Source organism: Molothrus aeneus, chromosome 13 (genome assembly GCF_037042795.1).
Source record: "Molothrus aeneus isolate 106 chromosome 13, BPBGC_Maene_1.0, whole genome shotgun sequence".
Lineage (NCBI taxonomy): Eukaryota > Metazoa > Chordata > Aves > Passeriformes > Icteridae > Molothrus > Molothrus aeneus.
The window spans coordinates 19,844,135-19,868,491 of NC_089658.1; the positions used below are offsets into that span (position 1 = coordinate 19,844,135).

Sequence of the window (24,357 nt, forward strand, 5' to 3'; positions counted from 1 at the left end):
TTTAGATCCTACATCAACCTTGCATGCAATTTTAATAAATTAAAGCTCCATTGTTCTGCTGCTGAGGGTGACAAATTCTACATTGATTGAATGAAATAATAGACGATTTTTAAAGTATGATTTATTTATTGGGTACTTTTGGGAATTCATTATCATCTGGTTTTGTGTCTTAAAGGATTCCCCTTTGCTGCACATCCTGGAGATGTATGAGCTCTGCATGAACTGTAAGAAGTACAGTGAAGCTAAAACCAAACTGGACAAATTTCAGGAAAGCCTCACAAACGTAAGGAAATAAATTTTCTCTAAATGTCATTGCTGGGATTGGGCAGCTGGGCCAAGAGGAACAGTGTGTGAAAACACTCTGTCTCTCGATGCAGATGCTTTAGCAATTCTTTCCTTTCCATCCCAGTTTCTGGTTCCCTGCTAACTGACATTATTCCTTGTCATTAATGGTTTTCCTTCCTGGACACTGGGCTCAGGCAGCTCAGTTCCCTTCCTCAGCAGTGTAACAATAAATTCTACCTGGCCCTGCTGGCCCTGCTCGGCTCTCCCACCTCCCCTGGCTCTCAGCAGTACCTGCTGCTCACCTGCAGTGCAATGTCCCAGCTCAGCGCAGCTCGGGGCTGGCAGCTCCGTGTTCCATCAGTTAATTAATTGATGGAACAATTAATTCTACCTGGCCCTGCTCAGCCCTCCCACCTCCCCTGGCTCTGAGCAGTACCTGCAGCTCACCTGCGGTGCAATGTCCAGCTCCAGCTCAGCGCAGCTCGGGGCTGGCAGCTCCCTGTTCCCCGAGGAGGGGCACAGCTGCTGCCCCTTCCACTCCCCCCAGGAGCACGGGGAAGGGCCCCCCTGATCCTGAACCCCTTGTTTCCCCAGCTGGGGGCCGCAGGGGGAGCAGCCCCCGCGGTGCCGCTGCCGTGGCTGCGCTCGCAGGCGCTGTTCCTCCTGGAGCTGATGCTGCAGCAGTGCCACACTGACTACGAGCTGGGCAGGCTCCTGCAGCTGCTGGCTGCGGCAGAGCCCCTCCTGCTGGACGGTGAGGACAGCGGGAACCCCAGCCCTGCGGCAGGGCTGGCTCCTGGGGGAGCCCCGGCCTCCCCTGGGCTTCAGCCCCAGCCTTGCTGAGCTCTTGGTTCTCTTTTGCCAGGCCCGCACCTGAAGAGGCTCTGTGCCCTCAGTGAGGCCCTGAGGGACGCCTCCATCTCCATCAGCCGCTCCGTCCTGACCGCCTGCAGCCTGGAGGCGTTCCAGGGGGAGTGCAGCTCCATTCTGGAGCAGCTGCAGGAGAAGGGAATGTTCAGCCTGGCTCGGGAGGTGGCAGCCCTGGCTGAGCTGCCCGTGGACAGCGTGGTCACACAGGAGGTACAGTGCACGTGGTGACAGTCACCTCTTCCTGCTGCTGCCAGGATTGAGGATGCGACTTCTCAGCCTTCCTGAAACATTCATTTTTTTGTTAAGTAATTTTTTATTTTAAATGCAAGTACAGCCAACACACAGGCTGTAAGTGCTGAGCTGCAGAGTGCAGGACAACTGTCCTCATTCTCCTGCTGTTTTTATTTGTATGCAATCACTTTTATTTGGGGAGAAAAATAGATGGGTTTGTCCATCAGGGGGTGTAAGGAGATGGTCTTTGAGGTCCCTTCCAACCCAAAACTTGTTGCGTTTTGGGGCACTTCCCTAAATCCAGTGTTTCAGTGCTGCCCGTCCTGTGTGAGCTGGAGTTTTCTTTCTTGGGAAGACAATTGTGATAAACCTCTGTGGATTTTACAGGTTCTGAGAGATCTACATCATTTAAGAGACACTGGCCAGTGGCATCAGAGCCAGACCAGAGCAGAGTTCTGGCAGAAGTGCAACGACATCTTCAGTAGACATTCCATCTGCAGCCGAGCCGCTGCAGGCTTCTTCCTGCAGCAGGCTGACAGCGTGTGGGCTTGCTCGGGGCAGGAGAAGACAACCAGCATGGTGGAGAGGCAGCTGCTGCTCACCCTGGCGGGGCACTGGCTGGCCAAGGAGCGCGGGGTGGCGGCGCAGGAGCTGCAGGAGGTGGAGAAGCGGATCTGGCAGTGCCGCGTGGCGGAGCGGGCGCTGCTGCCCGAGGGCTCGGAGCCGTGCCCCGGGGCCCTGCGCTTCGGCAGCCTGGCTGAGCGCTTCTCCTTTGCGCGGCTGCCGGCGCTGGACGCGGCCGAGCCCCGCGGGCTGCGGGCGCTGCCCGCCCGGGAGGCACGGGCGGCGCTGGGGGCCGCGGAGCGGGCGGCGCTGGGGGCCCTGCTGGGGACGCTGCTGGAGCAGGGCAGCGTGCACGAGGCCGCCCGCGTGTGCCGCTACTTCCAGCTGTGGCACCGGGACGTGGCCCTGGTGCTGCACTGCAGGGCCCTGGCCCTGGGCGAGGCCGCGCTGCAGCAGCTGCAGCCCGAGGTGCAGACCCTGCTGACGGCCGAGGCCAGCGCAGAGCCCAGCAGTGAGTGACTCCCGAGCCCTGCTCCCCCCTCCCCGAAGCTCTGCAGAACCCCAGCTCCTCCCGCCTTCTCTCCCTGCTGCAGAAATGCTCTTCTGAGAGCAGCTTGTGGCCTTGCCGTGCACGTGTCCCTGTGTGCTCCTGGCAGAGTGTTCTGTGTACACTTCCCATCGATCCTGAACCTTCCATTTGTCATAGCTCCCGGTTCTGGCCCAGTAAAGCAGCACTGGGCTTTATCCCTCTTCCTGCTTTTAGAAAAGACTCCACTAATTTTTTTCCTGTAGCTGAAGCAAGGCAATACCTTAGTTAATACATTTTTCTGACTCCTTTAGGCATTATGAAGGGTTTGGTGTTTCTTGTTTAGTAGTAAGGCTAAGGCTGAGAATGTTTATCTGTAAAGTTCTCTGCCTGTCTCTGAGGTCTGAGTGAGCAAGTTTCAGCTGGAACATCCCTTTCTAATACTGATGTGTAAAGCTGAATAGATAGAGAAGAGCATAAATGAATCCTAAGCCATCAGGAAGGCTGCAGAACACTTAATCTTAGAGATTTTATATCTGAGAAATTATTGAGGATATTTGAGTTCTGTTACATTGTTTGTACCCTGAAACAAATGTAAGATTTAAAAATCACAGGTGCCAAGAGCAAGTTTTCAAGGTTTGAGGAAGTGTTACAGAATTGCTGCAGGTTTTGAGAGCCTTGCCCAGGTATAAGGGAGTTGTCTGCCTTTGTGAGATAGGAATTGATGGTTTTTTGTTTCCAGCATCCAGCCTGGAGGACTGGACCCCTCTGGGGTGTGGGGATGATGCCGTGGTGGCAGCACTGAAGGCCCTGGCAGAGGAATGTGTCCATGGCAGGGGTTACTGCAGGCAGGTCCTGTGCCTCTACGAGCTCTCCAAGGTAAGCCCAGGGGCCAGGGCCTTGGGCCAGCCCTGCCGGGGCTGGGGAGGGCAGGGTGAGAGGGTAGAGGTCCTGGCAGGTGCTGCAGAGGGTGGAATTCCAGCCCTTGTGTGGGAAAAGGCCAGAGGCTTCCTGGGCATGATGTGCTGAGATGAGCTTGAGCACAGCTGTGCAATTCCAGCTCCAGGTGATGCAGTCCATCCCCCCACTTTGCTCTCCTCAATTCAGTGTTGTTTTACACTTTTTGGGCCTGAAGCTGCAGCGGTGTCCTTGGTTCTGGGGCTGGAAAAGGATTGTTTTATCTGGCTGAGCTGTGAGGAGAACTGCTGACACTCTGTAATGGAGTTCAGAGTTGTAAACTAATGCAGTACAGAATCTGGAAAATGTGGAAGCTCAAGCTTAAGGCATCACCTGGGGTTAAGGGGAGGTGCCATGGGTGGGGATGCTCTGATGGTTTTGGTGCTGCTCCTTTGGGGAGGTGCCATGGGTTGGGGATGCTCTGATGGTTTTGGTGCTGCTCCTTTGCGGAGGTGCCATGGTCAGGGATGCCCTGATGGTTTTGGTGCTCTCCCCCAGGACCTGAGCTGCTCCTTTGGGGAGGTTCCATGGTCAGGGATGCTCTGATGGTTTTGGTGCTGCTCCTTTGCGGAGGTGCCATGGGTTAAGGATGCCCTGATGGTTTTGGTGCTCTCCCCCAGGACCTGAGCTGCTCCTTTGCGGAGGTGCCATGGTCAGGGATGCCCTGATGGTTTTGGTGCTCTCCCCCAGGACCTGAGCTGCTCCTTTGCGGAGGTGCCATGGTCAGGGATGCCCTGATGGTTTTGGTGCTCTCCCCCAGGACCTGAGCTGCTCCTTTGCGGAGGTGCCATGGTCAGGGATGCCCTGATGGTTTTGGTGCTCTCCCCCAGGACCTGAGCTGCTCCTTTGCGGAGGTGTCGGCGCGGGAGCCGCGGGAGGTGCTCGGGGCCCTCCTGGCGCGGCGGGGGCCGGAGCGGGGCCGTCGAGCCCAGGCCTTCATCACCTGCCAGGGGCTGCCCCCCGCCACCGTGGCCCCTCTGCTGGCACAGCAGATCACCCACGAGCTGCTGGCCTCGGCCCAGGGGAAAGGTGGGCACAGGCTGCCTGTGGTGTGGGCACACACCTGGGCTGTGCTGGGGGCACAGGGAGCACACCTGGGCTGTGCTGGGGTTTGGTGTGTGCACAGGGAAAAGGGGACAGGACAGGTTTGGTCTCTGGGGACATTTCTGTGTCCCCAAAGCAGCCCCTGCACTCAGTCTCTGAGAGCTCAGCTCTGCTCTGTGAGCATTGTCTGCCTCATGTAAAGTTCTGTACAAATGCTCATTTGTAATTATTCCTGTGTCCAGTATGGTGTTGCAGTAGTTAAGGCTGTATTTTTGTGGACATAAATTTAATATTTTTTTAAAGGCTTTTTGGCCTTGGTCTTTGCTGCCCCACATCATCTGACCTGGGAATATCATGTGCATTTCCCTGTGTAAAATATGACAAAAGGTTCTCCCCTTTCTTTTTTCCTTTGGGAAATCAGGGGCAGCTGTATGGTTGTCCACTAGGATTTTGTTGGGTTAAACTGGCAAAAAAGTATTTTCTGATTGTTAAATTTAAGCAATAATGCCCAAAGTGTCTTTAGGATTGTAGTCCCAAGTCCTCAGTCAGTCTGGATGATACCAGATTGGTTTGTTTGGGGTTTGTTAATTAATGATAAGAAATAATAGGAGTTCTCTCCTGCACAATCAGCAGTGGTGACAGAATTCTCTCTCTGGCCACAGGGCAGAAGCAGGCTTGGAACCCTGCAGTGGAGAGCCAGGAGCTCCTGCAGCTTGCCAAGCTGTGCCAGGATCACACCTTGGTTGGGATGAAGTTGCTGGATAAAATCTCCTCAGTCCCCCGTGGGGAGCTGTCGTGCAGTGAGTAAATGGCAAATCCTGCCTGGTGTAACCTGTGTGTAACTAACGTGGCATTGTTGGCTTAAACTCACAGCTCAAAGGGGAGGCTCTGCTGCTGATCTCCAATTTGATATCCAGTTAGTAGGGCTGAGGATGTGCACAGTAGATAGGGGTGTTGCTTAAGGGTTTATTTTCCAAACAAAATTCAGATTTTTGTGCTAAGCAAGAGGTGGGAGATGCAGCCAGGGAGTAAACTGAGCTGTTGTGGTTTGTTACAGAAGGGGCATTGTGACTTTGTTCATATTTATCACAGTTAGGAACTGAATGTTTCAAACCCAAATGCAAAACTCGTGCCCTTCCTTTTCCCAGTGCAGGGCTGGCAGGCAGGGCAGTGAGGATGTGTTACACATTTGTCAGCCTTGGCTGGGGGAGGCTGCAGCTTCCGTGCTTGTGTGTGGTTTGTGTTTTCTGGAGAGAGGCAGCAATTCACTTCCTCAGCCCTTTCACTGAAGTACCAGAACTCTTCTGCTCCTCAGTTACAGAGCTGCTGATCCTGGCCCACAGCCTCTTCAGCCTGACGTGTCACATGGAAGGGATCACGCGAGTGCTGCAGGCAGCTCGGCTGCTCACCGAGGAGCACCTGGCTCCCAGGGAGGAGTACGGGCTGGTGGTGAGTGTCCCTGGGGCTGGGGCTGTCCTGGGCTGTCCCTGGGCTGTCCCTGGGCTGTCCCTGGGGCTGGGGCTGTCCTGGGCTGTCCCTGGGGCTGGGGCTGTCCCTGCGCTGTCCCTGGGCTGTCCTGGGCTGTCCCTGGGGCTGGGGCTGTCCCTGGGCTGTCCTGGGCTGTCCCTGGGCTGTCCCTGGGGCTGGGGCTGTCCCTGCGCTGTCCCTGGGCTGTCCCTGGGCTGTCCCTGGGGCTGTCCCTGGGCTGTCCCTGGGGCTGGGGCTGTCCCTGCGCTGTCCCTGGGCTGGGGCTGTCCTGGGCTGGGGCTGTCCCTGGGCTGGGGCTGTCCCTGGGCTGGGGCTGTCCCTGGGCTGTCCCTGCGCTGTCCCTGGGGCTGGGGCTGTCCCTGCGCTGTCCCTGGGCTGGGGCTGTCCCTGGGGCTGGGGCTGTCCTGGGCTGTCCTGGGCTGTCCCTGGGCTGTCCTGGGCTGTCCCTGCGCTGTCCCTGGGGCTGGGGCTGTCCTGGGCTGTCCTGGGCTGTCCCTGGGCTGTCCCTGGGCTGTCCTGGGCTGTCCCTGGGCTGTCCCTGGGCTGTCCCTGGGCTGTCCCTGCACTGTCCCTGGGCTGGGGCTGTCCTGGGCTGTCCTGGGCTGTCCCTGGGCTGTCCTGGGCTGTCCCTGGGCTGGGGCTGTCCTGGGCTGTCCTGGGCTGTCCCTGGGCTGTCCCTGCACTGTCCCTGGGCTGTCCCTGGGCTGGGGCTGTCCTGGGCTGTCCCTGGGCTGTCCTGGGCTGTCCCTGCACTGTCCCTGGGCTGTCCCTGGGCTGGGGCTGTCCCTGGGCTGTCCTGGGCTGTCCTGGGCTGTCCTGGGCTGTCCCTGGGCTGGGGCTGTCCCTGGGCTGTCCTGGGCTGTCCCTGCGCTGTCCTGGGCTGTCCCTGGGCTGGGGCTGTCCCTGGGCTGTCCCTGCACTGTCCTTGGGCTGTCCCTGGGCTGGGGCTGTCCCTGCGCTGTCCCTGGGCTGGCTGGGGCTGTGCCTGTCCTGGCTGTGCCTGTCCTGGCTGTGCCTGCCCAGTGGTGATTCAGCTGCTGGGGAAATGTGCTGCTCTGTGGCACTGGGCATCTTTAATTGCTGCCTTGAAGGATCTCCTGGAGCCTGGGACGTGCCCAGTGGAATGGTGTCAGTGCTGAAAGCTTCACAGCCTATTTTTATGAGATCAAATCATGCCCTTTGAGCTCCCTGTGGGGCAGCTGCAGTTTGTGTTGGTCTAGGAGTACCCCCATGGCTCCAGGGGAACGCGTGCAGCCTGGGCTGCCCTGGGAGGAGGGGATTGTTCACTCCCCTGGAGCTGCTGAGGTGCCCCGGTGTCCCCAGGTGCGCCTGCTGACAGGCATTGGCAGGTACAATGAGATGACCTACATCTTTGAGCTGCTGCACCAGAAACACTACTTCGAGGTGCTCATGAGGAAGAAGCTGGACCCGGTATGTGAGGGACAAACGTGCAGGGAAGTTACACCCAGTTTACACAGGCTGAAATTGTCTGGACATTTTACTTTCTGAGTAAAATTTACTTCCTGAATAGAGAGTCAGGTTTCATAGAAATAAATTAATGCTGGGGTTTACTCTTATTTTAGTTGAAACATTATTTCCTAATTAGTTCAGTGCTACAACGAGAGCAGCGTTGAAGCTTGAACTTGACATTGTCAGAGTTTTAACATCCTTGCTTTGCTTTTATTTGCAGTTAAAGTTTCGTGGGGGTTTTAAAAATCACAGATACTCATAGCTGTTTAAAGTAAGCCATGAAGAAATGTCACATACTGACATTGGTATGCAAAGAAGCACACGGGTGCTGGATTTTCATGCCCAGCTGAGCATGGGCGTGGGGCTGCTGTTGGGTTTTAGGTGCAGTGGTCCCTTCTGGGGACAGGGTGGGTGCAGGCTGTGCTCAGGGTGCCCTCTGTGCCCAGAGCGGGACGCTGAAGGCAGCACTGCTGGACTACACCAAGCGCTGCCGGCCCGGCGACAGCGAGAAGCACAACATGATCGCGCTGTGCTTCAGCATGTGCAGGGAGATCGGCCAGAACCACGAGGCTGCCGCCTGCACCCAGCTCAAACTCATCGAGTGCCGGCCCTGGGGTGAGCGGGGGCGGACGGGAGGGGAGGTCCTGGGCTCCTGGAGCAGCCCTGGAGCTGCTGCTGCCGGCGGGAGGCTCCTGCCCTGGGTGTGCACACAGGGTCTGACACCCGGGGCTCTTTCCTGATGTAACATTCCCGCGGAGCAGGGACGCTGCCAGGTTTCCCTCAGCCCACAGGATGTGACACAGCGGCCTCACAGGGGCTCTGTGGAGTGCTGGGGTTTGTCTGTGAGTGTGGCAGCCACGGGGCGAGCTCTGCAGCGTGGGCAGCCAGTGCTGTGAGAGCAGCGACGCCGGGAGCTGTGCCGAGGGATTTCCGAGTGGCTCTGGCAGTGGTCAGTGCTGGGATCTGCCACAAATATGGGGCTGGGGTTTCTTTCCAGCTTCCCATCACTCAACCAGGCTCCAGCAAAGCTTTGGTCCATTAACTGAACAGGCACTGTGTTTCATCCTGCTTTTTTAATACATAAATGTTGGTTTAGTTTTTGGTGCTTTATGAGACAACACCAGGGACAGACTTGGCACTGGGAGGGAGTTTTAAAAGTAACTTTGTCACCTTTATAAATAATTGGTTATTCCTTCCTTTTTCCCCTTTCAGAGGAGTCTCTTCAGGATGTTCCAAATTTAAAGAAGCTGCTGCTGAAAGCTGTGACTCTCTTCATTGATGCAGCAGAAAGTTACTCCAAGGTAAAGTGAGATGGAATGGAATGATTTGTGGAGCACTTGAGGAGTGGGCTGTGCTGGGAGAACACCCCGAGCTGCCCTGGGGAGGGTGTGCAGGGCCCCGTGCAGAAGGGATCTGTGTCTCTGCAGCCCAGGGCACCAGCAGCGTGGCTGTATCTGAGTGTGCCATGCTGGCCCCTGCTCAGGCTTTAACAAAGCCTGGGTTACAGGTGTGTTCCCCACTGTCAGGGCAGGGACCATGAGCCTAAGGAGCAAGGTTAAAACAATTACAGTATTTAAACCCAAGCGTAATTATGGTGGAAGTATTTGTGGGAATGAAGCTTTGTTGAATGCCGATGGTGGATGTGAAGCTGCAGTGCTCTGTCGCTGCTTCGGGCCCTGCAGGGCTCTCAGCTGTCTCAGGGCTGTCCCCAGGCTCCCCTGGAAGCTCTCAGCTGCTCTGTTCCAGGACTCGTGTGTGCGGCAGGCGTTGCGCTGCCGCCGCCAGACGCGGCTCATCACGCTCCAGCTGCACTTCCTGGGCTCAGGGCAGAGCACCAGGATCATCAACCTGGGCAGGCAGGAGCTGCCAGGAGCCATCCTGGCCTTGCCCAGGTTCTACCAGGTGAGCTGGGCTCCCTTGGGCTCCAGGAACTCCTAATTTGGGCACTGCAGTGCCTGAGTGCTCAGCTCCTTCTCCTGGCCTCAGAGCCTGTGGCTGTTACCCCACCTTATATCCCGTGTGATGGAGGGACAGGACACAGGGAGTGGCTTCCTGAGGGTGTTGGATGGGATAATGGGAGGGAATTGTTCCTGGGAGGGTGGGCAGGCCCTGGCACAGGTGCCCAGAGCAGCTGTGGCAGCCCCTGGATCCCTGGGAGTGCCCAAGGCCAGGCTGGATGGGGCTTGGGGCAGTCTGGGATGCTGGAAATTGTCCCTCTTTAGGGGCTGAGGAAGGTTGTGCACAGTGCTTTGTTCCCTGTATTTCTCTGCTGTTATTTGTTACCCTGTATTTCACAGCTGCTCTCAAGAACAGCAGCAAGGGCTGGGTCGAGCAGAAGCTCCCCAGTAGCGAGTTCTCAGCATGGAAGGTTCTGTGCAATGAGTTCTCAGTGTGGAATGCTCTGTGCCATCCCCGTCCTGTTCCTGCTCTCCCTGCAGGCAGCCATCGTGGCCGAGGCCTACGAGTTCCTGCCGGACTGGGCTGAGGTTCTGTTCCAGCAGGTGATCACCAGGGGGGACTTTGTGTACCTGGAGGAGTTCCGGCAGCAGCGGCCGCTGCGGCCCGGCCTCTTCGAGGAGGTGGCCAAGAAGTGAGTGAGGCTCTGCAGCTCTACCTGCACAGGGCCCCTGAGAGGGGGGGAAAGGGTTAAACTGTCCAACCTGTTATGGGGGCTTGAGATGGAATTCCAGAATGGTTTGGGTGGGAAGGGACCTTAAAGCCCATCCAATGCCATGGCAGGGACACCTTCCACTGTCCCAGGTGCTTCAAGTCCCAATGTCCAACCTGGCCTTGGGCATTCCAGGGATCCAGGGGCAGCCCCAGCTGCTCTGGGCACCCTGTGCCAGGGCCTGCCCACCGTGCCAGTGAAGGATTTGTTGGTAGGCTTGGTTCCTGGCACAGCATGGGAGTCACTCTGCTCCAGCCTTGTCCTTGAGCTGGACAAGGAGGGAGCTCAGGGCTGGGCAGAGCAAATCCTTAAAATGAATCAGAGCAAATAAACAACCAGGAGATTCAAGTGTAGGTGTTGAGTGCGACCTCTTGCTGAAATGTCATTCTAGCAGGCCCAGAGCAAGAGTCTCAGGGGCCTGGGGAGGTTCTGTGCCTCCACTCCCATGTGCAATTGTTGCAGGGTCAAACAGCAGCACGCCCCTGCTGATGCTGCCCTGAGGAACCTGAAGCGCTTCCTCACCCACTGCGAGGACATCTACACCTACTACAGGCTGGCCTACGACCACAAGTTCTATGACGTGGTGAACTCCCTGCTGAAGGACCCTCAGACTGGCTGCTGCCTCAATGACCTCTTATCCAACTGAATTCCAGCTGAATTCCAGCCTGGAGCACAGGCTGCAGGCTCACTGCTGATTTACACAGATTTTATCAATGGCCTGCTCACAGCGCTCTGCTGCTCCGTAAAAATTACTCCAGAAAACTGAACAAGGTTGTAAGTAGTTAAATGCTGACTGTGTTAACCTAAAATTGTGTTTTGTATAATAAATCTTATTGTTTATAAATTACTTGAGTCACCAGCAAACACTGACTGGCCCAGGTGGGGGGTGAAGCAGGGATCCAGCAGCCCTTTAAATCAGGGGCATGGGGAGGGAGCAGCCCAGGAATTGTATCCAAAGAGGCTGGAACAGGTGTACAGAATGGCCACGCAAAGGGGGTGGAACGAGCAGAATCATTGCAGGTTTCAGGTACCCAATAGAATAATGTCTTCTTTGAGTCCAGTCTGATTTCTAAAATCTTGTACAGCCTTAAACAGCCCATTCCTAATTCTGCTGTCTGGGAGTAAAAGAAATAATCAAGTGCAAATGTATTTTTACAGTTATTAAATGTTAATTCCTTTCCAGGCCCAGGCCATGGGCAGACTCCCAGCACAGCTCAGCTTTGCAGCTCTCCCTCTTCAGGTATTTTTCCTGTCAGGCCCCAAAAAGAACTCTGCTCCAAGGCCAGCCTGGTGAAGTCCTCAATAGTGATTTTTATTAAATTAGTTGCTTTATAAAACATTGCAGATGTTGTAATTGTTAACATAACAATTTGCCCAACTGTAGGAACTGCTGCAGTTTGCTAAGCAAGTTTGGTTTTTAATGAAAGAAAACGGCCGAGTTGTGAGACCCACCACAACCCAGGAGAGCCCCAAGGAATTCATGTGGCTTGGTTTTTCTTTTACACTTAACCCCTTAATTAACTGTTAAAGAACACCCAACCCAGACAGCTGCATTAGTAGAAATTTAAATGACTGGAACTAAATAAACTTCATCCTTGAGACACAAGTGGGTTTTGCCTTGCTCTGCCCCCACCAGGTGCTGTTCAGGTGTCAGGCTCTGGAGCAGTGGCTGTCCCAGGGGACAGGCTCCCAGGTGCAGTATTCCACACTGAAGTTAGCAGTTCCCTTCCCAAAATACTGAAATCCTCAAGCTCTAACTCAAGACAAAGCGACTGGAACTCTACGTGCACACCCTGCCCTTGCTGCAAACTGCTCTTGCTCAGCCCTGGCCCTGGAGCAGAAACAGTTAAGGCCATGTCATGGAGCTGTGCTGGTTATAATCCTTCACCTTGTTCCAATTCCTTCCCGATTTAGTGGCTGTTGCTATGAATAGCAGCAGTGCCCATTATCAGAATTTTGGGTTTTTAACTGCAATTTACAGACCTTGTCCGTTCTACCCCCGCCCGGAGCTCCCGCCCGGACCCAGCACCTCCAGCCCCCAGCACACAGATACTGCAATTCTGATTGTAGCATTTGGCAGAATTTAGAGGAAGAAAGGTTGTGCTACATGTTTAAGGGATTATGGGCAACAGAAAGACAACAGAAGGGAGATAAATGTCACATGAAGTCTTCAAAGTCTTGTACGTACTCGCCGTCATAGCCGCCGTAGTCGGCCAGGTCGTCTTTCATCGTCGCCTTCAGCCCCCCACCAGGCACAACACCTTTTTTCTTCTTTTTGGCTTTATTCTGTGCCAAGAGGACAAGGGTGGTTATTGCACAGGCCCAGAGCTCTGTCACTACCCCAGCCAGGCTCAGCCCAGTGGCACTGAGCTGCCACAGCCCCTGCACTGAGCGTGGCCCTGCTGATGGTTTCCACCCCACGATTTCTCTTTTTAGGAAAGCTGTGACAGTTCCAGGTGTCCCCAGCCCCCTGCACCACAGCCCTGCCACCCTTTGCCTTTCATCTATTTCCCCTGGACTCTCAACAAGTAACTAATGAATGCAGGGGAGCCCCAAGCAGGGGCTGTGATCCCTGAGGAATAGCCCCAGCCTTACCTTCTCTTGTTTTTGTTTTTCACTGCATAATACTGTCAGAGTGTTTGTGATCTTTTTCAAATCATCCACCTCCACTGCATCAGGGAAGAAAAAGGAAAAAAAAAAGATTCCTTATCAATTTTGTTCTTATAAGGCAGTTAAGTAACATCCACAGTCTCTAAAACTAGAAATAAGCATTAGTGTAACTATGGGCAATTACTTGATTTAAATCAGCAGAACACAGAGTGGGTGGTTCTGGTCCTTACAATCCCAACAAAGATTCCAGCTGGTTCCTTGGAAGCCTGAGCCTTGTAGAAGGTAAAACTTGCAAATAAAGTCACTGAACACAAGGGTTTTATAGAGACATTTGAACAGTAAAATATGGAGACAGTAAAATACAGTAAAATGTATTAAAAGGAGCACTGGATTAACAATAAATTATTCTGTTTATCAATAAGTGGTGCGAGAGGCTGGCAGTGCCTCCTGTTAGGAGCTCTGGAAGCCCTGAGATGGAAGCTGCCAGCTGGGATGATGGATGTAGGCAGCTCCTCCTGGGATCGAGTTACCCCTCCCTGAAGGACAACTGGGTACAGGACAGGGAACCATCCCAGCCACTGCTCCAGCCACCAGGGCACTGGGAATAGGAGTTTAAATTACTTCATCTCTGTATAGTTACATGCTGAATTCCAGAACAGTTAATCTGCAGCTCCAGAATTACATGAACTTGATTTTGTAATAGTTTCCCTCTAAATGAAGTACACAAATTATCTGCCTCAGAAAATTTACTCCTATTACTATTTTAGAAATGGCTTCAAGAAAAACATGCAGGGTTTGGATCAGCATAAAAATTCACACTTTTCAGAGAACTGTCTCTAACCAACGTGCAGAAAGAGTACTCTTGCACGAGGAGAGGATCCTTAGTGGAATCTGCGGGAATGGAATCAGGTCAGTGCCTCACTTAGTACAAACTAACAGAGCAATCCCCTCTGAGCACTACCACAGCACGTTTTCTACCTCAGCTGCAGCCAGCTCTGGCAGTAGAGCTGGGGCTGTCTGCACTTACAGGAAATACAGACGTCCCGAAGCAACGCTTCCAAAAACCCGGCGTAATGTAAGGACTTCTCGTACTGTGTGATCTTCTCCTTGAGCAGCTTCCCAAATTCCGTGAAGTCATCTTTTGAAGAGGGGTTCATGGCATCTATTCCACAAGTGCTATTTACACCTGCAGGGACAGGCAGGGCTGTTACACAGAACATGAGCTGTGAGCCCTCAAAGCGGGCCTGGCCCCCACCTCCCCGAGCTCCGCTCCCCTACAGCCAGGGCCCATCCCTGGCCTTACAGGAAAGAAGGAAGTTTGCTGCAAAACTCAGTCATTTCATAGAAACCCTGAATGGTCTGGGTTGGAAGGGTTAAACCCCATCCAGTGCCACTCTGGCAGGGCAGGGACACCTTCCACTAGCCCAGGTTGCTCCAAGTCCATCCAACCTGATCTTGGGCACTTCCAGGGATCCAGGGGCAGCCACAGCTTCTCTGGGCACCCTGTGCCAGGGCCTACCCCTCCTCACAAGGAACAATTCCTGCCCAATATCCCACTTAACACTGCCCTTTGTCAGTGGAAAGCCATTCCCCCTTGTTCAGTCACTCCATGCCCTTGTCCAAAGCCTCTGTCCAACAATTTTTGAAGCCGAGTCAAACTCAGTAATTTGACCCAGCTATTCCTGTTCTCTGGACAACCTGCACCAGGAAGCCCCTTTTCCCTCACATGAACAATTCCTGCCTCAGCCTCCTGAGTGCAGAACTCAGCCGGTTCTTTGCAGCTGTGCACACCCCCCAAGATCTGTGACAACCTCCCCCGAGCAATGAGCTGAATCATTCACCATAATTAAGGAAACTCTTCCAGTTTGAGGAATGCTGCTGTGCATCAGCATCTTTGCTACTTCTTTGTTCTCAGTGCCACAACTCTGCGTGCTGAGAGCCAAACCCTGCTCATGCTTTGCAGGGTCCCAGGGGTTTATTTATTTCCTGCTGCTTTAACTCACCGAAGGTTTCCTTTGCCAGCTCCAGGTCCGACTCCTCTTGTAACTTCTTTAGCCGTAGTTTGTCTGCCAACTGTTCTTCTGGTGTGAGCTCCTTCTGTTCCTCAGGTGCCTCTAACTGCAGGGAGAGCACACAGAGAAGGTGGCACGCTACAGACATGGTGCCTTCTCCAGAGCCACTGCAGCACTCACTGCTGCCTCGACTCGGGGCACATGGAAAACCTGGGACCCGTTCCCTGCAGTCTCCATAAATTGTTCATTTCACAAGGAATGGGAAGAAACACCAAACTCCCACTCCTGGCTGTTCCATCACGTGCTGCACACAAAGGAACTGGGATAACACTGATCCAATCACTGGTTAAACTATGCGGGAATTAAAGCTCCCAGCCCCAGAATGGGATCACTTACAAGACCTAAGTTTGGTTTATCAGATGAGTCAAGACCTTTTCAGATCTTGCTCAACCTCTAAAAAACCAAATCAAACCCGCCCTCTGAATTTTATGTGACCCAGAAGAAATCAGGAGTTACCCTTTTTTTAAGCTCTTCTTGCTTTTTCTTTTGTAGCTTTTCTTTTTCTTTGATTTTTTCTGCTATTTTCTTTTTTTCTGAAACTTTCGGTTCTGTAAAGGGTGGAACAACAAACACAGCTCTCAAAAGTCTGATGATTTTTTTTCCCCTACACAACCACAGAAACACTGGAAGCTCAGTTCTGAGCAGAGTTAAAGACATTTCTGTCAAACCCAGCCCCAGCCCCGCTCCAGTTTGATCCTCACACACCCCAGACACATCCAGTGCCTGCTCCCATGCTGATACAGAGCCAGGGGTTATCTTAAAGTCTCACCTTGTTTTACCTCTGTCTCCTTCACCTCCTCCTCTTCCTCCTCATCATCCCAGTTATCCTGCAAAATAGTGAAGATCCTTTTACAGATGCCTGTCACCTCCTCCAGAGCCCACAAACCCACTGATCTGGTATCAGGGTGAGAGAGCCATGGGAGCTGGACCTCAGGGGTTTTTGGAGCTGTCCACACTGATTGGGGCCAGTTCCTACTATGAAAAAGGCAGGTTTTGGTCAAACAACCATCTTGTGCCAGTCATTACAACAGGCAGGTCACAAACAGTCAAACACCACTGACACAAACAGGACTTTATTCTCATTTCTGGCATTTTGAGACACTGAACATCCCTGAGGGATGGGGGCCCTGCCGGAAACCCCCAGAGTTTTCAGCTGAAACCACGTCAGAGCAGCACAGGCTGTTCTGTCCTACAGCACCCAGGGCCCCTCTCCTGGGCTGGGAAAAGCTTCCCATGGCTGCAGGGATTTTCTGGGAGGCCCCAGCAGAGGCAGTGGTGCAGAGCCCCACGTTGCACCGGGATGTGCTGATCCAAGCAAGGAGACACCGAGTCCTTCCACCAGCTCAGCCCGGATAATTGGCACCTGTAGGGGACTCGGCTTCCCTTCCACATTCCATGGAGCTGACTTGAATTTGGAGCAGCATTATTTTAGCTCACATCTAATTAACTTTGCTACACCCACTGCTTAAACAGCTCCACTCAGCACTGAGGAGCTGCCTCAGCCCCAGCCCGGCCAGGCTGCGAGTCAGATGCAAACTGCAGGGGAAGGGCAGCCTGGCCATGAGGGATTCATCCATGGCACTGGGATGTCTGGGACACTTCACAGAGGGCACGTGGGCAAGGACTCGATGCCATGAGATGTGCCCCAATCCCATCCTGCCAGCCTTGCCTGGCTCATAAAGCCAGGGAATACCAAGTCCTGCCAGCCAGGCCTGGTTTATAAAGCCAGGGAATACCAAGTCCTGCCAGCCAGGCCTGGTTTATAAAGCCAGGGAATACCAAGTCCTGCCAGCCAGGCCTGGCTCATAAAGCCAGGGAATACCAAGTCCTGCCAGCCAGGCCTGGTTTATAAAGCCAGGGAATACCAAGTCCTGCCAGCCAGGCCTGGTTTATAAAGCCAGGGAATACCAAGTCCTGCCAGCCAGGCCTGGTTTATAAAGCCAGGGAATACCAAGTCCTGCCAGCCAGGCCTGGTTTATAAAGCCAGGGAGCTCTCTGGCAGGAAGAGCCAACTGCCCCAGCGCTGTGTCCTTGCAGTGATACAGTAGTTCCCAGAGAACACATTCATTCCCAGTATTTCAACACTGTTTCTGTGTCCTTCACCCGCCCAGGAACATCCTCCCTGTGGCTGGGACCGGGCACTGGCTCCCAGCTCCAGCCGAGCTCTGGGATCGAGCAGGCCCTGCCCTGCTCTGGCTGTGCCAGCCCTGAGTCAATAGATGAAAATTCCTGGCAGCAGGCCTGACTTCTGGGGAACATGTGCTGGGGAACACTGAGAGGAGTTTTGTTACCAAAGGTGCTAATTTTAAACCCGGGAAGTTGACGTTTCCCAAATTAACAGCTACTGCAAGTTCATTACTCAAAAACCTTCCAAAACACAGATCTGCAGCTACAAAGCACATTCCACAATGTGAGATGCCTTAGGAAAGCCATGGCCAGAAAACACTTTGTGCTGCCACTTTAGACCACGTCATCTCCCTCACGTGGGGATTTCCCCATGTGGGCCCTGGCACTGAGGGATCCAGGGCCTGAGCAGGGGCCTTTGGGAGTCTGGCAGGAGGAGCAAACCAAAGGAAAATAAACCAAAATAAAACACCTTTCCTTGCTGGATCCTCTCTAGATGCAGCTCTGGCACTAAACCCATAATCCCTTGGAAATAGTTAAGCAACTGCATTAAAGTACGTGTAAGATGTGAAATGTCTTCCCACTGCCAGAGGGCAGGGATGGATGAGATATTGGAAAGGGATTGTTCCCTGGGAGGGTGGGGAGGGACTGGGATGGAACTCCCAGCACAGCTGAGGCTGCCCCTGGGTCCCTGGCAGTGCCCAAGGCCAGGCTGCACAGGGCTTGGAGCAGTGGAAGGTGTTCCTGCTGTGGCAGGGGTGGCACTGGATGGGATTTAAGGTCCCCTCCAACCCAAACCATTCTGGGATTCCATGTGGGGAATGTTTGCTCCTTCATTAAACAGACAGAGACCCCTCAGGTGTCTCCAAGAGAACCACTCTGGTCCAGTTCTCCTGGACACATTCTATCCAGCAGGAAAGTTTCTCACTTTCTAAGGAAGGAGGAAAAGCAAATGTCACAAACAGTCTGAGCTACAGGTGTCTGTACACACCTGTCAGTCACAGAGCTGTCAATCACACACACCTGTGCCACTTCCACCCCTGCAGTTCCACGCTGCCCACAGCCATTCCCAGTGCCTGGAGCTGCTGTGCACACACCTGTCCTTGTCCTGCTGCTCTAATGTGACACCTGGGACACTGGGCTGGGGCTACTATTCAATTTAAGAAGGAAAGTTACACACAGAATCACAGAAATGTGCTAACTTCAGGGTTTTTAAAAGATGAAATACTTTTCCCGTACTGTTTATGGGAAGAACTCCACCTGAGCCCCAAGAAAAACTGCTGGTGCTTTTCAGAGATTCTGGTAACAGTGTCCTCAAAACCAACCCTGAGTCCTCACCCAGTGTTACAATGTCCTAGGGCTGGAGAAAACAAAAAGGTCTTTTGTAGTCACCTTATTCCACTGACAGAACCCCGGGATGGTTTGGGTCCCCAGGGACCTCAGAGACCACCCAGCACCACCCTCTGCCCTGGGCAGGGACTCCTTCCACTGTCCCAGGCTGCTGCAAGCCCTGTCCAGCCTGGCCCTGAAACCCATCTGGTGCGCTCCTTGTGCATTCCCTGGCAGGCCTTAGCACTATCCGTACGAATATGGAGGTTTTTGTGGCACCACCAGCCTGCCAAGGGGAGCCGAGCAGGAGCAAACAGCCTTTGAGGGAGCTCTGCCTGCAGAAGCACCAGCAATGATCATCCGCACGTTTTATCCCACTGCCGTGCAGACACCACGCTGAAACACGGCAAGATCCCACCTCGTGGCGTCTGGAGAAGCAGGAAAATCGGGCGGAAAAGACGTGCTGGTAGAGCACAGAAGCTTCTGGTCAGCAGCAGAAGCACCAGCACAGCACACGGCTGTCATTAACCCCGTCCCGACGCCTCAGCAGCGCATCCCACCCACAGCGCAGGGCCCGAAAGGCTGCAGACAGCGGGGGCACAGTGCCCTGCAGCCGGGGAGCAGCTGGAGCGCAGCAGGTGGATCCCCCAGAGAGCGGGAGGTGCCGCTCCCGGAGCGCCTGTCTGACCCTCCGTGCGCTGCACGCCCCGGGGCAGCGGCACCGGCTGCGGCCAGGGCGGCTCGGCTCCTCCTGCCATTCCCACTTGTCACCGTGACCGACCCGGGGCCGCTGCCGCGCGGGCGGAGCCGCCGTGCCCGGGAGCCCCGGGGGCGTCCGGCCCGGCCCCGGCGCCTGCCGAGGCCCGAGCCCGGCCCGGGGCCGCGCAAACCCGCCCGGCCCGGCCCGACGGGGCCCCGAGCCCCCGCCCCGGCACCCGCCCCGGCTGGGCCCGCGGCCCCGCACTCGGGCGCCATATGGCAGCGGCCCGCCCGCCCCGCCGTCCCCATAGCGGGCCCCGCAGCCGCCGCGCCGCGGGGTCCCGGCGGGGCCCGCCCGGCCGCACCTTCACGTCGTCCTCCTCATCCTCGCCGGCCCAGCGGTCCCCGGCCACCCCCGGCACCAGCCGCTTCGCCACCGGCTCCACCACCTCGAAGCTGTCGGCGTCTGTGGGGAGAGGAGCGCGGGTGAGGGGCGGGGAGCGGCGCGGGGGGGCCCCCGCCGGCCCCGGGCCCCGCGGCCCCGCCGCACCCACCCCACGAGTCCGCCGCCTCCGCCGCCATCTTGCCCCGACCGCGGCCGCCGGGCAGCGCCGCGCGGGGCACGCCGGGACGGCGGCGGGGTGACCCCGCCCCGCCCCCGGACACGCCCCCGAGAGGCGGGGCCTGAGCGCCGCGCGGGAACGGGGCGGGGCCGGGACCGGGAACGGGACCGGGAACGGGATCGGGAACGGGATCGGGAACGGTACCGGGATCGAGAACGGGATCGGGATCGGCCCTGGGCCCAGCATCCCGCTCCCCCGCCCGCAGTCCCGGTCTGTCCCGGGGCAGCGCCCGCCCGGTGCTCTCGCGGGCCGCAGCCGCGGGAGCCGCCCCGGCCCCGCCGCACGCCCAGCCCGGGAGCGGAGCGGAGGGAGCCGAGCCGAGCCGAGCCGAGCCGAGCCGGGCCGGGCCGGGACCGGCCGCGCTCGGATCCCGGCAGCATCCCGGCAGCATCCCGGCACGGCTCGGGCACGCCACGCGCGGGTTTACCCACACCGGGGCGCCAGGCTCTCCTCCCCTCTGTCCTGTAACATGAACAGAGAAAAGCTGGAATTGTTCACTTCACTGTCAGCTCCCAGCTTCTGTGAGAATCCCAGGAAGCGGAAAAGGAGGATAGATTTTGTCTGAAGATAATAAATTTAAAACGTGCCTTTCATAAAGCAAATCAATGATCTCTGTATACACCTGTATAAATCACACACGTGTCTAGGGAAAACACAAAGGAAAACAGAGACTTGCAAATTTATCATCCTTTTCCTGTTCTCCATTTTCGAGACAATATAAATAATAACAGCTATACCTACGGCTCAAACCATGTCACAAGTTACATCCTCACCAAGTCTACACAGTTTCAGAGCCTCAGGGTGCTGTGGAGATAATCACAAAATTGCCAGGAATTGTGCAGTGATTTGGAATACATTAATACTGGAATATGTAATTTGGAATGCTAAGGATTTACACAGAATATTTAAATTTTTCCTTGACAGTAAAACACAGACAGGACTTCTTCCACTTCAAGGCTGAAAACTGACAGGAGCAAAGTCTTGACTTACAGAAAACTGAGGCTCACTGAAGGATGATATCAGCTAAAAATCATAAAAACAGAATCCAGAGCATAAGTATTTAATTAAATCTTTGTGCTTCTGTAGACTAGAAATGATTGCAGAAGAAACAGAAATCCGTAGCACAGGACTTCTCTTCCCATCAGTATTTTACAAGACTGCACCCCATCAGCACAAATGACATTTTTGCAAGTACCAAGAACAAAAACTCCTCCTCCGCTGCCGCGGGTCCCTCCTGCCCCGAGCTCGGTGATTTCCAGCGGCCCCACTGCGGCCCCGGAGCTGCGGTGCTGGCAGGGCAGGGACGGCGCTGGCAGGGCAGTGCAGGGCAGGGACGATGATGGCAGAGCTCCTGTCACTCCCGCCAGGGTCAGTTCCACACTTCAGGGCTCTTCCTGAACCCCATCCGTGCCTTCGACGCCTCCCACTCCAGTCCCGGCACATCCAAAAGCAATGGAATTGTCAGGTGGGGTGAATCCAAGGTGGGGGAAGCAGGAACACCGAGGCTGGGAAAACAAAGGCCTGGACAGGTACTGCCACCGAAGGGCTGGGAGGTGTGACATGGAACAGAATCCACAGGGACACGGAAAACAGGCCACCACAAGCCAGCACAGACCACAAAGGAAATCATTCAGAACTTTGGAAATAGGATGTGGTGCTTTCCATAAGGACAAGACCATATTCCATAAAGAATCAGTGATCCAGCTGCACGGTGCCCTGCTCGGGGGCACTCACACCTGGCTGAGCCCCCCAGGCACAGGGGGGGTTTTGGGGACACAGCCTGACCCAGAGCTCGGCACAGGAACAGGGAACTCCCCCTTGAGATGAATGCAACAGAAATAAAACCTGTGGATGAAAAGTCTGCTTCACAGCAGAAAGGTGTGCAGGAGGCAGAAGCACTCTGCAGAGTTCAGTGATAAGCACCAGGCTTGCAGCACAGGAAAATATGAATATTTAATATGTTTACCAAGCATCTCTGTCAGTCCCGTTGTGCACCGCTGCAGAACCACATCCCCTCGTTCACATTCGGGATTCCCTCGCGGATCTGACGGGCACAGCACACACACAGCTGGAAAGTGCAACATGCCTTTGGTTTGCTCAGCTCTGGAAGCACTTCTGGGATGGCTGGAGCCACAGAGGACCTGGGGATGTTCCTGGAACGGGTGAACATCCCGCCACAGCTGGAAAAGGCCGTGAGCTAAAGCTGGGCTCCTTCTGGCAGATCTGTGAATTTTACAGCAGTTCTGTGATGTGGAGAAACTGGGAGGAATAATCCCCTGTTAGGCAAAGCTTCACCAGGGAACTGAAACCCCTCAGGTTCAGATTTACATCGCAAGGAACAAGGGAGAAATGGCTGCAAAGCAAGGGGCAGCTGCACACAAGCTGCCCCTCCCTTCCAGAGTCCATCCATCCATCTCTCCATCAGCTGCCCAGGGGACACAGCTGCACCAAGCAGGTGTAAAGGTAATGTTCTGTACATTTTATTTCAATAAAGACATAAGACAAACAGCGTAAAGATGCCCAGATGCCCTAAAGATAAATACATTTAAAAGATTCTCATTAAAATGAATCTGTAGTATTTCTTTCCTGCAAGCAAAATACCTTTCTTTAAATACAAAAAAAAAAAAAAATCAGTATTCTGAATTGCAAATGTTTTCACTTTTTTTGCAGAAAATCTGCCATGATGATTTTGTTTTTAATGAATAAGGATTTTCCACAAAACAGGCTTGCTCTACATGCTAAGTTTTAACAGTTCAGTGACACCATGTGCTAGCTACATACACAACAGATAATATAGTAAGAAAACACTCAACCTGATGAAAAGTTAAAATCTTCATTAATACACTGGAAAAAGTTGACATAACTCATGCCTTTTAAAATCAAAAATACAAAAATTAAATGTTTTGCTAAAAAGATTTTCCTTATTTTAAGGACTCATTTGAAAATGAAGCTGCATGTAATTTGTACAATAAAATTGTACAAGTAAACAGGTAATATACATAAAAAATTAATTGACATACTTCTCAATTATCAGCTGTCCACCTTTAATTTCCAATACTGTACTTTCTTATCAAGCATACAAAATAGCAAACTTCTCTTTAGAAAAAGTGCCGTTCTGTGACATCTTTTACACAAAACCAGTCCGAGCCTGTGGCGTGGTAATGCAGTCGAGAGGCAAAGCTTCCTAACTCGTACAAATCCTACCTTCCGTAAAAAGCCTCCGGGAAAGGCGACTCCCACCGCTACAAAAATATCCCTCCGGGGCGCTGCATTAGGAGCCAGGGCCGGGCTGTTCCCTCGGAAACCAGTGGGATGGCAGGGCAGCCCTGCCCCGGAGAGGCTGCTTGGAACCAGGAGTGTCACAGGAGCCCTGCCCGGGGCGGCCTGGCCACAGCTGCCAGGTGAGCAGCCCGTCCTGCCCGGGCCCCGGGCACAGCAGAGGGTGAGGTATTCCTTGTCCATCGTGGTGCCACTGCCAGCTGTGCTCTGTCCAGAGGACGTGCCATCGCAATGGTTTAGGATATTCCCAACGTTAGTAATTCTTATCTTCGTCTTATCTAGCCAGTCTCTTGATTTTTTTGAAAAGGTTTTCAACTACAGTAGAATATTACAGAAAGAAAATATAAATGCAGGGTTTCTTTTTTTTTTTTTTTTTTCTTTCTAAATGAAACTTACGTGGGCTAAAACTAGAGAATATTTTTAAACAAATATACAGGATGCAGGCAGACAAAGCAGGGAAACGGCCAGCCAACTGTTTAATAAAAAACTAACAAAATTTGGCTATTTCCAGAAAAACTATGAAGCGCCTCAACTAAAAGGAATGCATAATGAAATTCTAATCTAATACAGGTCAAAAATGTAAAAAGGTTATAAACCTTAACAGGAAAAATAAAACAACTTTTACTGGCCATTCCTGTTGAAATGAGAATCTTAAAAGTAACAGAAAAGTGGCTACAAACCCACTTAGAGCACCGAACAGAGAGAAAATCCGAGTCCGTTTTCAATCTCTGTTGTATCATAAAATCCTGTGTTTCTACAGGTCAAACTGCTGGTGGCAGAAACAGAATTTTCTTTATAAACTGCAGATGTCCTGTACATAAAAAATTTCCTTGGAGTTGCACTAGTTCTAAAGACTTTTCTGTTCTAGCCTCCCTACTGAGGGTACTGGATTGTACTGATGGCGGCAACCTCAGGTGTAGAAAGTCTCTTTCTGTAACCCTTGATCATTGTTGGGCACCAAAGATAAGAAAAGCAAGACGGGGTACAAAAATGCAAAATTTCAACAGTAATGGCAATGTTTTGTATTAGTCCAACAGGGTCCTGCATTTCCTCCCCTCGGCAGCGCGAGCACGGGCTTTAATCGGGGGGTAGCAAATCATGCAAGCGAAATCTGTCTCTGATGTGAGGTCGGACGTCTTCGTTCTGTGGGGGAAAGGGCGGCATTAGGAGAAGGAGCACAGCCAGAACCCCATTGCAGCAGGGCTCCTCGCCTGACACCCCTCTCTGAACACACAAACAGAACACAGGGACGATGCCATTCCAGAGACTTACAGAAACAACTCCACAGCACCCACAAGAGCTCAGGAGTGATTTATTGGCCTTTCAGGAGCAAAGGCACACAGCACAGCCAGCAACAGGCACTATGGCATCAAAACGCTCAGAGGTTCCCAATTTCCTGGCGACTGATGTCACAGTCCCACAGCCCTGCATTTTCAGCACAGTCAGCAGTGACAAGCCCCCTTTTGCTGTGTGAACACGTCCCTGGATCTTCAGCAGCCTCAACCTCAGTGACTCAGA

At 53.8% G+C, this 24,357-nt stretch overlaps 3 protein-coding genes across 3 annotated transcripts in view; 1 reads left to right on the plus strand and 2 right to left on the minus strand.

The window, feature by feature from the left end:
- The window catches only part of SPG11 (SPG11 vesicle trafficking associated, spatacsin), a 32,185-nt gene extending 21,235 nt beyond the window's left edge, over positions 1–10,950 (plus strand). Inside the window, exons 28-41 of the mRNA XM_066558487.1 lie at positions 176–283; positions 880–1,039; positions 1,151–1,365; positions 1,774–2,461; positions 3,219–3,355; positions 4,264–4,462; positions 5,140–5,277; positions 5,793–5,926; positions 7,289–7,396; positions 7,882–8,050; positions 8,648–8,736; positions 9,182–9,337; positions 9,874–10,025; positions 10,566–10,950. Of these exons, the coding sequence (XP_066414584.1) occupies positions 176–283; positions 880–1,039; positions 1,151–1,365; positions 1,774–2,461; positions 3,219–3,355; positions 4,264–4,462; positions 5,140–5,277; positions 5,793–5,926; positions 7,289–7,396; positions 7,882–8,050; positions 8,648–8,736; positions 9,182–9,337; positions 9,874–10,025; positions 10,566–10,749 (2,637 nt within the window). The 3' untranslated portion in view covers positions 10,750–10,950. The remainder of the gene's footprint in view (positions 1–175; positions 284–879; positions 1,040–1,150; positions 1,366–1,773; positions 2,462–3,218; positions 3,356–4,263; positions 4,463–5,139; positions 5,278–5,792; positions 5,927–7,288; positions 7,397–7,881; positions 8,051–8,647; positions 8,737–9,181; positions 9,338–9,873; positions 10,026–10,565) is intronic.
- A 444-nt stretch (positions 10,951–11,394) lies between these two features.
- On the minus strand, positions 11,395–19,583 carry EIF3J (eukaryotic translation initiation factor 3 subunit J). Its single transcript, XM_066559108.1, has 8 exons — positions 19,492–19,583; positions 19,303–19,403; positions 15,555–15,612; positions 15,242–15,333; positions 14,717–14,831; positions 13,741–13,899; positions 12,699–12,772; positions 11,395–12,389 (listed from the first exon to the last, which is right to left on the minus strand). The coding sequence occupies exons 1-8, from the start codon at positions 19,517–19,519 to the stop codon at positions 12,261–12,263; spliced, it is 756 nt and encodes a 251-aa protein (XP_066415205.1). The 5' UTR covers positions 19,520–19,583; the 3' UTR covers positions 11,395–12,260.
- A 2,435-nt stretch (positions 19,584–22,018) lies between these two features.
- CTDSPL2 (CTD small phosphatase like 2) overlaps positions 22,019–24,357 on the minus strand; it is a 31,275-nt gene continuing 28,936 nt past the window's right edge. Inside the window, exon 13 of the mRNA XM_066558981.1 lies at positions 22,019–23,982. Within this exon, the coding sequence (XP_066415078.1) occupies positions 23,917–23,982 (66 nt within the window). The 3' untranslated portion in view covers positions 22,019–23,916. The remainder of the gene's footprint in view (positions 23,983–24,357) is intronic.